The sequence below is a fragment of the Equus quagga genome, chromosome 6, assembly GCF_021613505.1.
Source record: "Equus quagga isolate Etosha38 chromosome 6, UCLA_HA_Equagga_1.0, whole genome shotgun sequence".
Classification (NCBI taxonomy): domain Eukaryota; kingdom Metazoa; phylum Chordata; class Mammalia; order Perissodactyla; family Equidae; genus Equus; species Equus quagga.
The window spans coordinates 90,566,306-90,583,827 of NC_060272.1; the positions used below are offsets into that span (position 1 = coordinate 90,566,306).

Genomic DNA, 17,522 nt, shown 5'->3' on the forward strand with positions numbered 1-17,522 from the left:
TTTGCTTTCTAAAGATTTTACTTTCAATGTCAGATTTCCTAGTGATTTTTGTGTTTTTAATTTTCTTAAACAGATTAATTAATTTGATTATTGGCTGTGTAGGACAGTGCAGGGCTTAATAAATGTTTGAATTAACTGGGACCAGAAGGATATACCTAAAGTGTCAAGAGTCAGTGCTAATTAAAGTGCTTTGAAGGTAGGAACCCAGGCCACACAACATAAGAGAAGGGAGCAGTAGACATCTTAGGCAAGTCAGTTTACTTTGCTATGCTTTAGTCTTGCAGTAACGTGTTAGTAACATAAGACCTAACATACATGCACACAGAGGCATGTACTCCTACATAAGGGATATATACATGGATGTTTCTATAGGACCATGTAAATATCAAACGCATATATATGCATTTGTGTGTATCCCCTAGTACATGTACACTAGGGAAAAATATCTTGTTTTTTGTTTGTTTGCAAACTTCAATCAGAATTAAGGTCTTGTAATAGAATGCAATGAAACGTTTATGAAATACTTACTGTACGCAGGGCCCTCAGCTAGATAAGGAGTTATGAGCGTGGAGTATATAAAAGAGAAAAGATGTGGTCTGTGCTCTTGAGAACTTCAGATTTAGTTGGGAAAAGAAAAAACTAAAAGGTATGAAGTTAAACCACTTAAGAAGTAAATAGTCTCAGAAATAATACCACCAGCAATGTCACAGGTTAGGTGCATTGGCATGTGATTGTAGGCAAAATGTTCCTTTAGTTCAGAAGCGGTGAAGGACTTTGCTAAGGAGGAGACGCTTGAGGTGAGCTTGGGGGAGGGGTGGGTTGTGCAGGTCAGGGGAGCCGAGGCACCATCAGCAGGCAGTGCAGGGAGCACCGCCATCTGCCAGGCACTTCCTTGGTACTTCACTGACACTAATGCACTCAACCCACAGAATATCCTATGAGATGGGCACTTCATTATCCCCATTTCACAGGTAGGAAAAGAGAGTCTCAGAGATGTTCCAGGTGAGGCAGAAACCAAAGCAGGGGCAAGAACACAGGGAAAGATAAGACTTGTTTAGGAAACAGTGGTCAGATCATAGACGGAAAAAGATATTTTGAATGGAAAGGCAAAAGTTAAAAGAAAAATTAAAAAGTTTAAAAGCTACTTTAAGGCTGTGATCTAAGGGCCCAGAATTTTTGGCTGAGGGATTTAAGTTCCTCTAGACAATTGGGAAACTTTTAGCTTTATCATGCAGAGATCGAATGGACAGGTTCTGGTGGACAGAACTTGATAGTTGAGAGTTTTTGGAAGCTAGTGATGGGGCTTGTCTGCTTAAATGGGGCCAGGGTGGTGTAGGGGCTGGAGGTGAGCGGCTAATGCTCTGAGTGGACATCGTGAGGAGGAGGCCAGGGCTTTGTAATAAAGCAACAGAGCAATCGCCGAGTGTGAGTTTATAGCAAATCAAGAAAGCCTGGTGTGTGGATTCCTCTGTGGTTTAGGGTGAGGAGAGGAGGGCCAAGGAGAGGAGAAAGAACCGCAGGACGGGAGAAAATGGCCGGGGCTGGGGTTGTATAAGTCTTAGAATGAGCAGAGAAGAGTCAGAGGTGAGAGTGAATTGGATTGAAGTGCCTGGGGGGAGGAGGCTTGGCAAAAAGTCAGGGTCATTCTCAGGAGGAACAGAGCCAGGTCAGTGGGGTGGGCTGGAAGAACAGTTGGGGGCTGCGCGGGGTGAGGTAGAGCAGAACGTTGCACAAGGCAGTGGAGCAGGTGGCTGTGCTCATGGAGGGGCCGGAGGAGGGGAGGCTGCTGAAGGCACGGGAGCCGAGCAGGAGCACGGCGAGATAGATAACCCTGCTCAAGGACACACGTCTTTGACAAAGGTGAACAAGGGTGGGGGCGGGGTAGGTATAGGTAAGGAGCACTGAACACCTAATTCTCGTTCATACATAAAATGTAATTTTACAGGGATCTGGAAATAATCCGAGAGTACACAGAAGATCGAAACAGTCTGGAGAGGCAAATTGAAATGCTCCAGTAAGTTCTCATATAATATCCTCATTACATTTACATTCTACTTACTCTTTGTTAATAAACCACGTGCCACGTATAACATGAGGTGCGGTATTCTGAAGACGGCGTCGCAGGTCCACGCGTGTTTCCTCTCGCTGTGGTGCGTTCAGCACATCCACTTAGCTTTCTGACGCTTCTAATCCTAAATAAACTGTTCAGATCCAGGGAGTAGAGTGTAATTCTCTAAAAGTCCTCGCAAGTCGGGTGATGTGCCCAGTGTGTCTTTACTGTAACTCTGTAAAGAATAACAGCCTTGACCTCAACGGCTTTCTCTGCAGCTCAACACATGGAGAGCTTGTCAGGTGTCCCACGGTCGTGTGTCAGAGCACCGGGCATGAGCTGTCATTCTTTCACAATTTATCATGCTTGGTTAGAAGTATGTTTTCCTTAGGGTTTTTTTTTTTTTTGAACCCTATTGGAACTATTACACCTGCTCTGTCAGCTTCAGAACCAAGTTGCAGTAACTCCAGCCTCTGAGGGCCCTCCCCAGGAAATCTGCCCTGCCCTTTCTCTCTTTCCTGCCTGTGCAGTATTTTCTTCTGGCTTCAGTTCTCCTAAATGGAGTAAGGTCAGGCTTGACAAATTTTTTTCACCATTTTTGGATGCTTGTTGAGTCTCTCACCTGTGGCAATTATAGAATTGACAGAATACTGTAATCCTATTTATTTATTCATTCATTTATTCATTCAGCAGATTTTATCAGTCAGGTATGCCGGGAGCTCAGGATAGAGTGGAAAGTAGGAGGAAAAAGTCTTTCTCCTTATGTGGCTAGTCTAGGGGAAGAAGATGGAAACGGATCACTAATTGCAGAAATAAACATAAAATGCCAAGGAAGAGAGGTGGGACTCAGGGAAGGGACATGTACCCTGAGGGCACACAGCAGAGAGTTCCGCCTCACCAGAAGTCCAGGAAGGTTCCCCGTGGGAGCAGTGATTGAGCTGAGATCTGGAGGGTGAATAAGCCTTCAGTAGGGAAAGATTAGCCCCTCTCTGAGGCAGAGGCTCTGTTGTTATCCTCATTTGTAGGTGAGGTTGCTGAGGCTCCGACAGGTTAAGTGACTTCCGTAAGTCGTAGGGAAAGTATGTGCCTGAGTTGGGATTTGAACTCAGAATCAACATCGGAGCCTTTAACTGGTAGAGGACAGTGCCTGGTGGGACAGCACCAGGCCATGAGTAGGATGCGGGAGTAGCCAGGAGAAACATGATGTATAACACGTCACACCCACGCCTGGCTAGGATGCATGCAGGGGAGAGAGCAGCCCTGAGGCAGGCCAGGTCGGGCATTTAGGGAGCAGAGACCTGCAGGAAACCCATTCAAACGACGGAGCTCCCCAATTGAGCAGGGGGTTCCACAGCACAGCGCGTTCCTTCCAAAGATGCCTGAGAGCTTTAGAGAGAGGTGATCCATCACATAGGCTGTAATCCTAGTAATAAGTTATGAGCTCAGTTTATGGGTTTGAAGAGAGGTGGTAGAAAGTTGCAAGAGGCGGTAATTCCAGGTTCGGAACGTCACAGCCTGGAAAGAAGGTGGTGACATTTATCCCCAGGATACCCTCCTCGCCTGTTCATTTGTTTCCCTTATTTCCTCTGTAGAAAAGCCAACAGGAAGCTGCATGACAGTAACGACGGCCTGAGGAGTGCCCTCGAAAACAGTTACAGCAAGTTCAACAGGTCCTTGGTATGCAGCCGAATTCCATGACCCATCCTGTCCTCTCCTGTGGTAGAGTGTTGTGATGACAATCTTGCATTTTCTTAGAGGAGAGCTTCGTGTAGAGCCTTCTAATAAGAAGAAGCTCTTCCATATGATATAAAAGGAGGAGCATTTTCCCAAATTAAAAAATGTTACTTCTCTGTAGAAATAAATGCCTCGATGTTAGCCAGCTCTTTTGTTAGTTGTTCTAGGAAACCAGAGAAAGATGCGTCAGATGTGACCCATGTCATATCAGAGAGTTTATAAGGTAGTAGGGAGTCAGGATGTGCACGGACAGCAATCACATAAGGAAAAGTGGGAAATCCTGTGGAGGCACAAATAAAATACCTCCCGGTGGGGAGGCGGGGGTGCTTCTGGCTGAGGAGAGTGTTTAGACACACTGAGTATTCTTCCTGATAGATTATCAGAGAGGAGGCCTTGGTTTTTTTTTTTTTCTTTTGAGGAAGATTAGCTCTGAGCTAACATCTGCTGCTAATCTTCCTCTTTTTGCTGAGGAAGACTGGCCCTGAGCTCACATCCGTGCCCATCTTCCTCTACTTTATATGTGGGACGCCTACCCCAGCATGACTTGCCAAGCGGTGCCATGTCCGCACCCAGGATCCGAACTGGTGATCCCCTGGTCTCTGAAGCAGAATGTGTGAACTTAACCACTGCACCACTGGGCTGGCCCCAGGCCTTGGATTTTAAACCCTCTACAGAAACGTAGAAAAGGCTATGTCCCATTTGGAGTTTTGAGGACCTCCCCAGGCGGCGTGCACCTGAAAGGCTCTCCTCCGACTTTTGGGGGTCAGCTTCACATGTGGAGTTCCAGCACTGTAGCTTTGGTGTGGACGAGTCAGTCACGAAGTCAAGTCCTGGTTCGAGGAGAGAGCAATCCAAAGTAGTTGGTATTGCAGAGTCCTGGCACGACTGGGGAACCAGGGTGCTCCTAACGGCCCTTCGTGGCTCAAGCAGTAGACTGAAATACTATGTGTGGACTTGAAATACGATGAAGAGAGAGTACTCTGGGCAGTTGTCTTGTTGCAATTTTCCTCTTGATTTTCATGCTCACATTTGCTCTTGTAGGATCCCAATCTTTTAATTACATTAGAAATTAAATACTGTGCTACAGTTAAAGTATATATATATATAATGTTTACATGAAATAACAAAAGGTTACTTATGTATTACAGCGCATAAATAATATATCACCAGGGAATACGCTTTCCAGAAGCAGTCCCAAATTTAACCGTCATTCTCCTCAGCCTCTGGGCTATGACAGGTATGTTCACACCTACTTAACTTTTTGTTTCAATTCTAGATCAAAGTTAAAAGAAAAGTAAATTTCCTTTAAGGTGAATTAAAATAATAGAATATATTTTGGGCATTAATTTTTATTTTCTACTATCTTATTTTAAATTTCTGAAACATGAAACATGTAAAAATTAAAAGTAAAAATGTTTCAGAGAGGGCAGCATGATTCCATGAAGATGCTGTCATGACTTGGTGAACTCACCCTTTATGTGAACTCACCCTTACCTCATCCCTACTCACGTCTTGTTTCTTAGAAGTGGCCTCAGTCAAAAGTGTCTCAGGAGAACAGTGGAACCGCGGTCTAGGATGTTGTGGTACATGTGGTATATGACGTTGAGACTCTTGACATCATCTGTAAATGTTTAATAACTCAGCATAATATGTAAGCTATGTTCAAGGAAAAGGAAACTTCCAGAACAAATAGAAGTATGGCTAGTAGATATTTGTGAGCTACTGTATTGAAGGAGTCAGAGAGGCTTACCAGAAGTGAGAATTTAGCTCTATTTTTAATGAAATGAAATGAAATATTGGCCCTGCTGCAACTTGAGAGCTGTCAGTAAAAGGTAAAGATCACTTTTGTGCATGCGTGTGTGTACATACACATATGACCAGTGTTGCTACTTAACAAGGTAATTGTCGAGTATGTCAGAGTTTGAAAGTAGAAGTGAAGGCATAAACCATACATTTCCAGCTCTCCGCTTCTGATGCGACTTTCTAATCCGAGTTCATTCCCTTCTCATCTGGGAACTTTGGTCTAAGGAATAATGTACTGAATATCCTGGCGACAGCAAAATGGTCGGGGTTCCTCTCAGGAAGGTCTGTTAAACCAGGCTTCTTGGTGATCACTTTTAAGAAAATTCTATTCAGGTATCAGATGTTTTTATTGTTCCCTGATTTGTAAAATAAAAAATTTTAATGGCTTATTGATTCATAGGCAGCCGGCTGCTCTGTTATTGAGAAATAGAGATTACTTTTTAAAAATGTGTGGTGTGGTGCCATTTCTCTGGACTGATATTTAAGATCAATTCTAAGGAAATAGGGGGAAAGATACATAACTGAAAATTGTTTCAGAAATTTCACGATGATGAGAAGATGCCATGAATAAGGCTTGTAAATCCTGGACTAATTGCTCCTCAGCAGTAGGTTCAAAGAGACAAAGTCCTCACATCCCAGCGGCTCAGAGAGACAGGATCGGAGGCCTCATGCGCTCATCGCTTTGAACTGTAACCAGAGCGCCGCTGTGGGCTGCCTGATGTTACTTTTTGAGGTGTCATTAGTTTGATGTAAGAAGTTAACCTTTTATTTTCTTTCTGATGCTAGTATAAGAACTTAAAAGCATGTGGGAAATGTAGTTTTATGACTTTTGTGGCCTTATTGGATTTTAACTTGTGTATTTGTTTTGGATTTGTGGTTTTTATAAGGTTTCTAACAAAAGTATAACTTGTTTTATATTTTTACGTATAAATTGTAATGAAGTATTCTTTGGGCAAATAAGAATAGTTTAGTTTTAAAACGGTATGTATCTAAGTGGAGTTTGAGAAAGTCTGATCTGTACCTATATTTTTAATGTAGAGTCTGGATATTCTTGGAGGTGATTTTTCAATTCAGGATTCCACTTCTCCTTACTCCTTATCAAAATACAAATAGGTTAAAAATAATAAAGTTCTGACCAGTAATGATCTGGAGCTGAAGTACTTTGTAGTATATTGTAATGAGAATAGTTTCCTTAGGTTCTTACAGATAGACCTAAAATCAGTTGCAGAAGGAGAGTTTCATAAATGATGAAACAAACAAAAAAATGTACACACACACACACACACACAGCCAGCTAGGTAGATTGGGGTATAGTATGAAATTCCTGCCCCAGGATCAAGACTTTATAATTGAGCAACATATTTAGAGAGAGTTTAGTGTTAAATTACCTTTTTAATTAATTTTAAACATTTGTTAATGGCACCAAAATATTTTTGACTTCTCAGATTTGTATGGCTTATTCTTGTATCTATATTGATCACCCTGCCTTTTCTAAGCGTATCCATCTCTTATTTCTTGTATCTGGAGACCTGTGAGCCCTGCCCATTCCCCCTTTCAGATGAGAACATGGGTGCCAAGTGGCTAGGATGGTGCCCAGTTTGTAGTGGGAACTAAATAAGTTGCAGCCCCTGTTTTTATTTCAGTATAAACTTAGATTCTTATGAAAATCAAATGGAAAAGCAAAAGTGAATAGGGAAGATATGTGGTTTCTTTTGATTCTCCTGTTTACTGTTAATTTCTCCCTCACTTATAAAATGTTACTTTCGCAAATGGAAAGATCCATAGAAGTCAGTAGAAGTCAGGAGTTCTAGCCTTTATCTGAGGCACCTTCCTATGGAATCTCTCCTATAGGAGTCTTTCCAGACTGTGTGTCAACACTTAGTGGCAGAAATCTAATCTTATGTCAAACCATTCCAATACCACACATTTCTAATTGCCTGTCATTTTCACCACATTGAGTAGAAATGTGACTCCCAGAAAAGTTTATCAGTTGCCCTTATTTGTCTTGTGCAACCTGAGAGAATGTATGCTGCTTCTTCGTCTGTCAGCTCTTTGGGTATTTGCAGAGAGAAACCGTCAAGACTCAAGCTGAGTACATTGAACCATTGCTCACATCTGAGGGTTTTGAGTCTCACGTCATCGTAGTTGCCTTTCCCATCCAGATTCTCAGCATCCCTTTTAAGTAGAGATGTTATCCAGAAATGAACAAACTGTTCAGAATATGGTCTGATCCCATTAGAGTAAAAAAGTTCACGTGTTCTACATACATTTTTCTTAATGCAACTTGAGAGTGCATTTAAATCCCAGGTACTCTCTTTTGTATCAGATAATAAAGAAGATAATTTTAAAAATAGCTTCGTTTATTAAATGTTTGATTTGAGTATCTTTATCTTAATTGACTGTTGCATAGAATGAACTGATACTGCTTTGAACATCTTATTTCCCTTGATGCTTAACTGAGGTATGTTGTGGCTCTTGGCGAAAATGAGAATGTTGGTCTTCTCGATTGCATTGCTGTCTGACTGTTGCCTGTGTGGTCTTGAGCATCGTGAGCCCTCAGGTAGAGCAGTCTTCTCCTTTATCACCAGGTCACCCCGCTCTTCCTTCGTGGACGAGGACTGTGACTCGTTGGCCCTCTGCGATCCTATGCAGAGGATGAACTGTGAAGTTGACAGCCTGCCTGAGAGCTGCTTTGACAGTGGCTTGTCTACCCTGAGAGATTCCAATGAGTATGACTCGGAGGTGGAATGCAAGCAGCAGAGGGGGTTTCAGAGGTCGCACGGCACGCAGGAGAGCCTCGGGGGTGATGCTTCAGACACAGACGTAAGCCCCCGAAGTCACTGTTCTCCCAGGCCTTTTCTTTGACAGAAATCTGTCAACCTGTTTGACTTTTACCTGTCACGGGGATGTGTTTGAAAGGTTGTGAGTGTGAAGTGTAGTCAGTAGAATGTTTTTTGCCCCACCAAGTTAGGGAGAAGTTCTCCTAGATTGCCATTTTGAGGGCACTCTATTCCATAACAGCCTTGCCCATGTGTCGATTCAGCTGCATGTTTTTCCTCTCTTTAATGGATCATGTACATGTGTAATGAGAGACTTTGTTTTTTAACGGCTGACTTTTTTGAAAAACCAGGTTCCTGAGATAAGGGATGAAGAGACATATGGCTCAGAAGGTGTGGCTTCCGTCCTAGACTGGAACCCCCAGGGGTCAGTGAGTGAGGGCAGCACTGTTGGTTCGTCAAGAAAGCCCATCCCTGCACTTGCACTGCAGGTGGGTGGTTTCTGAGACACTTTTGTTTATGAACACTTTTAAGTTTTGAGCTGTATAACTCATTAGAAAGAAAACCGTCACTACCTTTGTCACCCACTGTGGCTTTTTTCCCCTAGACAGACGTGGTGGATGATAACTATAAATCTTCCAGCTCACAGAAGGCTTACAAGATCGTGCTTGCTGGGGACGCCGCAGTGGGGAAGTCCAGTTTCCTCATGAGACTTTGCAAGAATGAATTTCGAGGAAATACAAGTGCCACCCTAGGTATGATTCTGTTTTCACTAGATAATGGGAGGATGACTTTCTTTAGCTTGATTTTATTTTCTTTAAGGATTATTTACACAGGTCTCTCTTTCTCTTTCTCTTTGCACATACATATATATAGATATGTGTGTTTCTGTGTGTGTGTGTCCTTGTCTATAGAATAGTCCTCCTCTATTTTGGCTAAGGCCCGACTCTGGGAAAGGAAGACTGGCCAAGGACAGAGGTATCTCCTAGGGCAGTGAGATCAACCAAACCAAGTTTAGAGCCTGAGGTGACAGATTGATTTATTCAGCAAACGGTCCCGAGTCCTCCTGTGAGCCAGATACTGGTATAGGCACTAAGGAGACACAATGAACAAAGCCGATGAAATCCCAGCTCCCAAGGAGCTTACATCCCAGAGGAGGGAAATGGGTGAGAAAACAAAAAAAGATGGGGCATGGGGTTTGGGGAGAGGAGCAGTTTATGCTGGGTGGCTAGGGAAAGCCTTTCTGATCAGGTGTCATTTGATGCTGCTAAAGTGACATTACTAATGGTCAGTTTGTCATTATGGTCAAAATCAAAGGCAGCTATATCCTCCCTTCCGACTTCACATACCTCTCTCAGAACAAGGAAAGAGGTAGTGTCTTGATTTCCCAAATTTGCATAATAATCAGTAAAAAGAGTTGAAGATATGCAAATTATTATTTATTTTTCTTATTCATCTAAAGAGTTCTTATTTGGATAACCAGAAATGTTAGAGCGGATTGATTACCCTCTTCACAATGGGTGTCTTTGTAAATTTATGGTTCTCTGTTATATCCTTCAAGATAACCGAGTTGAAAGTTACCTTCAGGTTGATTAAAAAAAAAGACTACGGTATTTGGTTGACTTGCTACAGAGTGTGCCATATACACATACAGATACATATACACATGCACAGACACATATACATATTTCCGTGCACGCGTGCACATGGACACACACGCACAGATATAACCGAGTTTATCTAATTACCTGGGCAGATAGAACGTTGATTTTGCTTTTGTGTGTGGATTAAGTCCTTCCCCAAGTCAGCCGACCTGCAGACGGTACATCTGTGTGCACGCGTGTGGTCTGACTGTAACCAGTACATGCCGGTCCCTCTCCGTGAAGGCCATGTTCCTTCCTCTCTACCTTGCTGAGCTTTGGCTTATTGGGTTTTGTGTCATCTAAGAGGGCTTGAGACTAAAAACCGATGGAGTTACTTACATTATGTTCTCTACGTTCTCTTATGTTCCTTTTCAGGAGTCGATTTTCAAATGAAAACCCTCATTGTAGACGGAGAGCGAACAGTCCTGCAGCTCTGGGATACGGCCGGTCAGGAGAGGTAAGTGCTTTTCCTAATGCTTCGCGCTCTGCTTCGGTTTGCACAGACACACCCTGGAGGACACTTGGGGTTTTTATTCGCATATAGTATATTAGAATTTAATTATATAATATCCTATATATTATATAATAGAATTTCAAGAATGCTCACTCGCTGCCACATCCTTTCCTCCTTCACTTATCTATCAGTTGTGCAAGAAGAGGATCTTTAAGCTTCCTGTGAACTGGTGTTCAGCTGGGAAAAACTTGCTTCCTAACAAGCGAGTTTAGATGAGGCCACACTCCTGAGTGCAGTGGCAGTGTGAGGAGCTGCTTAGCTGGGGTGCCATAAAGGATGGAGAAGAGAGCCTGTCAGCTCCCTTGGGTTCGAGGGCAGAGGCACAGACTAGACAGCAGACTCGCATCTGGTGACAGTACCTTATCTTGCATTCATTGCCAATGACCAGAAGCATTAAGCATAAGTTTTAATCTTATCTAACTCTTTGGGAACCGAATCTACCCAATGTTCAACAAATAAGCTTGGGATGCCAGCCTACTTCTGTGCCAGATGCCAGTCAGGGGGCTAAGATTCCACAGTGGACAGACACAAATACCTCCCCACAGGGAGCTTACATTCTCCAGCAGACTGGGAGTTTCACCATTTAAAAAGTATTTGTGATTGGCAATGGCCCTATTTAAGATACTGTCACATATAGCACTTGGTTTAGCATTAGGACGTGCATGTTGAGCTCTGCTGTTTCCCCAGCGAACCCCCCACAGCTCTGTGTATGTACAGTTCCTGGCACGTTGTGGTGTTTTACATTGTTAGTTCTTCCACCCGCCCCATAATACTCCCTACCCACCACCCCCACAATAATTTTTCTCTAATGTGCATCTTCTTCCATCCTTCTCTGTGTCCCACATGCGAGTTCTGGTAGCTTGTTGCTGAGGCTGAAGTTTTTAGGAATTATTCTCTCAACCTAGTCCTGGTTATGCTTTGAGGTTTGTAGACTTTCTTGGGATTGTTTGGTGGAGAAAATGATTGGCTTTTCCAAATCAGTAGCCCAGATTCTCATCCTCTTAGCTTTGACTGGGTCGGCCTAGAATGACCCATCTTTACACTAAGATGTTGCCATTAGAGTCTTCGCACTCAGGGCCTATTTTAGAGGGTGAGAAAAAGTGAGCATAAAAGACATGAAGAATGAGGCAGCACTAGAGACTGACTGATGAGACCGTCGCTTACGTGCCTTTCTCTTTTGCAGATTCAGAAGTATTGCCAAGTCTTACTTCAGAAGAGCAGATGGTGTTTTGCTGCTGTACGATGTTACGTGTGAGAAAAGCTTTCTTAATGTACGAGAATGGGTGGATATGATTGAGGTAAGAGACACAGAATTACACCGGGGGAGTTATACGCCCACTTGGAAAATGCCCTTTCTCTTCTTTGTGGAAGGGAGCCAGGTTGGAGCCGTGGATCCAAGCTCTCAGGAAGAACTGGCTGTCAGAGGCAGAGTTCCCGACAGCACTTGGCGCTATTGGTTTTTTCCGCAGTAGCTGAGCGGGTTCCCTCAGGGCCAGGGGCGCTGCTAACAGGAGCTTCTGGGGATAAAACTTCTGGGTTTTCTTACAGGTAAAATCTGAGCCCCGTTGAAAGCAAGTGAAAATGCAAGTAACCTGAGAAGCAGCAGCTCTTACAGATGAGGGGGTGGTGTGACTGGGTGTGTAGTGCGGTGGGATGCGTGTACGGGCTTCCAGAAGGTGTACTAGAAGCACAGGTGAAAGAGCACCTGGGTGTGAGCAGGTGCCAGGCTCAAATTCTATAGCAACTGTGTTCTCAACTTTATTCTGGAAGTGGTTTGGGTGTTCACACACCCCAAGATACCACTGAGATCCCAGTTGGTATTTTGAGCGTGTGGTAACATTGGTGCCTTCTTGTGGTTAAATGAGGTGGTGTCTTTCTTCTGAGCAGCTTTCATATCCTTCAGTTTCATGGTAAATAATTTTTAAAAGTAGGAAATGATTTTGACCACAGGTAGTATGCTACCAACAGATATTAATCGACATAAAACGACACTTCAAGCTATAGTTCAGCATACTCTCTTGGAAAACAAAACAAAACTAATGACTAATACAGTTTTTCAGGTAATTCTGTTATCTTTCATTTTTAATAGGCATTAAGTGCAGAGAACAAATTGCTGTCTAATTTCAAGTTAGCCTCTAACTTCTTCAATTGGGCCTATTTTATACCCTGTAAAAAAAAACAGAATTAATGTTCTGTTTCTAACTAAAGAAGTGATATAAGAAATGACTGATTGCAATTGGCTATATGACTTAGGTAATGAGAAATAAATGTGCCTTTTGTTCAGTTGAAATATCATGGCTTAAAATTATTATAAATACAATGAAAGTGTGTTGACATTTATGTAATATTTTTATTTCATAGAATTTTCCACGTTATATTCATCTTTGTAACATATATGAGAAAGGAAATAAGAAATGTAATGTCATTCTCACTTTTTATGGGAAACCTGAGGCATAGAAAGTGTGGCTCTGGTTTGTAGTTATTTAGAGGTTAGAGGTGGAAGGGGGAGTTGGGCCTCCTCGTTCAACACTGGTTGCTTCTTTGATAAAGCACCAGAGTGAGCAGCAGATTAAGAAAAAAGGCTTTTGATGTAAGAAATCATTCCCAAGGTAGAGTTAGTGCATAGAAGAGAGACGTCTACTCGAGGGGACATGTGGACCTCCCTGGGGGGAGAGAGCAGTGAGTTCAGAGGATAATGGATGATCTCAACTAGCTTAGACACACAGATAGTGAAAATCTATGGCAAAACTTGTTACTGTTGAAACTATTGGGCTTAGTCTTCAGATTCAGGTTTTGGATTATGCTCAAGAAAAGGAGGCATACTGTGCTCAGCCATATGAGCTGTGAAACAGCCCTTAGTGCCCAGCCGTGGCATGTGTCAGGAGCCCCATTGTAATACTTTGCTAAACACCTGCATATGGTAAATGACCTTTTCAGCTATTCATATCACCTTTCATCAGGTGTGAAAAGGAAGAAAACTCTTCAAGGTGAATTCTTGGGCCTGACCCCGGGGCCGAGTGGTTAAGTTCGCATGCTCCACTTTGGTTGCCTGGGGTTTGCTGGTTCATATCCTGGGTGCGGACCTACACACAGCTCATCAGGCGGTGCTGTGGAAGCGTCCCACATAGAAAAACTAGAATGACTTAGAACTAGGGTATACAACTGTGTCCTGGGGTTTTGAGGAGAGAAAAAAAAGAAAAGAATAAAAAAGGGAGGAAGATTGGCAATAGATGTTAGCTCAGGGTCAATCTTTCTCACCAAAAAATAAATTTAAAAAAAAGAAAAAATGATGAATTATTGAATTTGCTATGGAGAAAAAATTAAATACCACTTGGCATTTGACTTTCACTTTCTTTGAAAAAAATGGGCATGATGAACCTTTGCCATGGTTCACCTTCCTAACTTGAGGAAATTCCATAGGGACAATTTATGTGGCCACGTAAGTAGGGTAGAAGCTAATGGTGTGATCGTTGGGATAGGCCAGAGGATTGAGAAGCAGTAGTATGTCTTTGGTGCATTAATAATCAATACACTTCAATTGAAGACCACTGGGTTTCAGAATCTCGTAATAAAATTGTGGATAAAATAAGATTATGGCCATTTACTTACCTGTCATGAATAGTTTATTGATTATTTGGGTAAAAGTTGAATGGAAACACTTGAGATGTGAGATCTTTTCCTCACTTTTACACCTGAGAAATATTTTGGGATACCTACTCTGTGCTTGGATGGTTCTAGAGCTTGCAGTATATCTGTTAATAAAACAAAGAGCCCTATCCTTATGCAGCTTGTACTCTCGTGGAGGAGACATACCAAGCAACAAACATAAATAAAATAGGTACATAGAATGGTAGAAAGTGATAAATGTGATAGAAAGAAGAAGAGGGCAGGGTACAGGGCCTTGTGCTGAGGCAGTGGGCTGCAGGAAGTGTGGTCGCTGGAAGGTGACATGGGAGCCAAGACTTGAAGGAGATGCCGGTGTTTACCCATATGACTTTGGGAAGCCATTTAGATGCTCAGATGCTTGACATCCTTAAGTGAATATTTGATTAATGGCTCTCACATGATGCCCCCTCGGCTCCTGAGCAGTTTGCCAAAGAACACAAGGAATTAACCCATTAACTGTTGGGATGTCTAGTTTTGGGAGGGCCTTTCATTCCCTTCTCCACTCTGCTTTTACTACACTCTGGTGCCTTTCTCTGAAAAGAAAGGAGGTCAAATATGATCTCATTTTTTTTTTTTTTTTTGAGGAAGATTAGCCCTGAGCTAACTGCTGCCAATCCTCCTCTTTTTGCTGAGGAAGACTGGCCCTGAGCTAACATCCGTGCCCATCTTCCTCTGCTTTCTATGTGGGATGGCTACCACAGCATGGCTTGCCAAGCGGTGCCATGTCTGCACCCGGGATCCGAGCTCGCAAACCCTGGGCCGCGAAGCGGAACGTGTGAACTTAACCACTGCGCCACCGGGCCGGCCCCTGATCTCGTTATTTTTAAGGCTCATTTCTTGAGCCTGTGTCAGGCGTAGCAGCAGACTGAATGAGCACCTGGCTCTCTTCAGGTGCGGCAAAGAGGACTCTCCCCATGTCTTCATCGGGGCTGCTGCTTCTGTCGTGTAGGAACCAGAAACCTGATTTTCTGTGAGAGTCAGGTTATCTTCTTTGGTTCTCATCGTAGCCTGCTGAGGGGGGATATGCGCTTACTACACCCTTCATTTTACAGATAGGGAAATTGAGGCAGAGACATGGAGACTTCCCTGGTTTCACGCAACCCCAGGGTGGCCAGGTGGCGGAGGGGCAGGTCTTTCACTCCGCTCTGCCTTTCCCATCTCACGGTCCATCGCTAGCTGCACTGTGCATCCTGCGACAGTGTGACAGTTTGCATATGCTGATTTGGGAGCATTGTCTTCAGAATCTGTTACTTTGGATGCTTGCTAATTGACTCCTCATAAGAACCGTGTCGGCCTTTAGGATCTTCATATTTTGCTTTTGAGGTAGAGCAGGTAGCAGTGAGTGTGGAACTTTCGAACTCCGTTTTTGACCCCTTATAGCTGAGGGATTCTTGTGTGTTTTGTTTCTGAGATCACGAAGTTGGCTTGTAATCACGCTGTTTGGGGTGAAAGTTGTAGAAAATGACGTGGCACCATAGCCAAAGGCACTTCTGTGCTCCTGCTTCCAGAGTTTATGCTGGTTTGTATGGTGGGAAGGCTCATGGAGTCAGTTAGACCCTGGCCCCGGGCCTCACAAGTTTTCATTTACTGTCTCTGAACTTCAGTTTTCTCACCTATTGACGGGAGAAAGTCGGGTTCTTTTTAGAGACTGAAGTTTAAAGATATTATCTATGCACCATGTGGCACCTAAGACGCATTTGGAAAATGGGAGCTGCTGCTCTCGTCGTTGTAACTTGTCCATGTTTGATGCATGCACAATTTCTTTTCTTTTCTTTGTGGTAGGATGCAACCCATGATCCTATTCCTATCATGTTGGTAGGAAACAAGGCTGATCTTCGTGACACTGCTGCTGCAGAGGGACAAAAATGTGTCCCAGGATACTGTGGAGAAAAACTGGCGATGGTAAGAGTGAGAGTGGCTCCAACTGGGATAGACCCTAGTTGTTGACCCCCTTGGAGTCAGTGGCTTCTCCCTTTTGTCTGCCTTTGCTGTTTGATGGGCTTCTCTTCTTATCCAGGCAGAACTCCCAGCGGGCCCTCGCCCTTCCATGCATATAAGTAATCGCACTAAGGATTAAATCCCTCACAGAGTTAAAGTGATCTTCTGATCATTTTCTCCCAGTGAGGAGCGTTGACAGAGAGGGGCTAGAATTATCCTGTCTTCCTCCTCACTCTCACTGGGTTCCTGGAATCCTTCTCTAGTCCTGGAATCCAGGTAAAGGAAAAAGAATGGGTGTCCTATTTCGAGGAGGTGGCTTTGGTTCTGGTGGGTTACTATGCCAGGGAGCAGAAGATGGTACAGTGTCACCTGGGTGGAAGAGACTTAGAAGACTTGTTTTTTTCTCTAAGATTTGTGCTTGGTTGGAACAGTCTACAGTTATTTTTGTTTTGCATTTGTGTAGAGGATGGAGCTCATTCCTGCCCAGATTTTTATTGTGGGCCATAGTTATTCTCCCATTACTGTCATTGTGTCAGAATGCTGCGTGGCCCTCTTGTGACCTGTCTTACCCAAACAAGGAATCAGATGTTCCCGGGGTCGAATAAGAAGTCCATACCTAACAGTCTGATTTGATGTTGCTGTCATTGTCGTCTGTCATCAGCACCGTGAAGGGCCTGCTGTGTACCATATACATATGTGAACTTTAAAAAGAAGTTTCAATTTCACTATTTTAAATTGGAAAATCTTTTTTGTTTTACATTTTAGAACTATGAACCAAACATGATAAACATCAAAACTAGGCAATGATATACACAAGAGATTCATTCAACACATTAACTTTATGCACCATGTGACAAGCACTGCATTGTGTGTTGAGCGAAGAGTAGAGAACAAAGCAGACAGTCCTTGTCCTCATGTAATTTATTGTCTGGGGAGACAGACATAAGCCCATGTGATCCACATGCTGGACTCTGGCCTGCACATCCTCTTAGAGATCTCATAATTCCAGGCTCCTTGCCGGTTTTATTCCCTCCTCACGATTTCTGAGTTCCTGAGGCTTCCTTATGTGTCTCCTGACTTGTACCCTCCTGCCCCTCAAAGGCATTCTCTGTTTCACCCTATAGCATCCTGTCTATAGAACTCAGCAACAGCACTACCCATTTCTACTAGAAATACATTCATTTTGTGATTTTTATAGGTTTTCTGTAGATTCAGGGGCTCATGGGTAAAGGTCCCACTGTGGAGTCTTTCCCCATTGTCTGATTCTTCTCTCTCTCCCTGCCTCAGAGCAGCCCTCACATCCTCCCCTCGTCCCACAGAGGCCTGCTTAACCGACACCCAGGCCCACAGCACATGCAGTTCTCTTTCCTAAGGGAAATTGTCTCCAGTTTGTTAGA

At 43.4% G+C, this 17,522-nt stretch overlaps 1 protein-coding gene across 1 annotated transcript in view; it reads left to right on the forward strand.

Annotated features, from left to right (window-relative positions):
- Positions 1–17,522, forward strand: part of RASEF (RAS and EF-hand domain containing) — a 72,764-nt gene that overhangs the window by 46,211 nt on the left and 9,031 nt on the right. Inside the window, exons 7-15 of the mRNA XM_046664688.1 lie at positions 1,946–2,014; positions 3,643–3,727; positions 4,933–5,021; positions 8,176–8,410; positions 8,718–8,855; positions 8,972–9,119; positions 10,383–10,464; positions 11,705–11,819; positions 15,970–16,089. Coding sequence (XP_046520644.1) covers positions 1,946–2,014; positions 3,643–3,727; positions 4,933–5,021; positions 8,176–8,410; positions 8,718–8,855; positions 8,972–9,119; positions 10,383–10,464; positions 11,705–11,819; positions 15,970–16,089 — 1,081 coding nt within the window. The remainder of the gene's footprint in view (positions 1–1,945; positions 2,015–3,642; positions 3,728–4,932; positions 5,022–8,175; positions 8,411–8,717; positions 8,856–8,971; positions 9,120–10,382; positions 10,465–11,704; positions 11,820–15,969; positions 16,090–17,522) is intronic.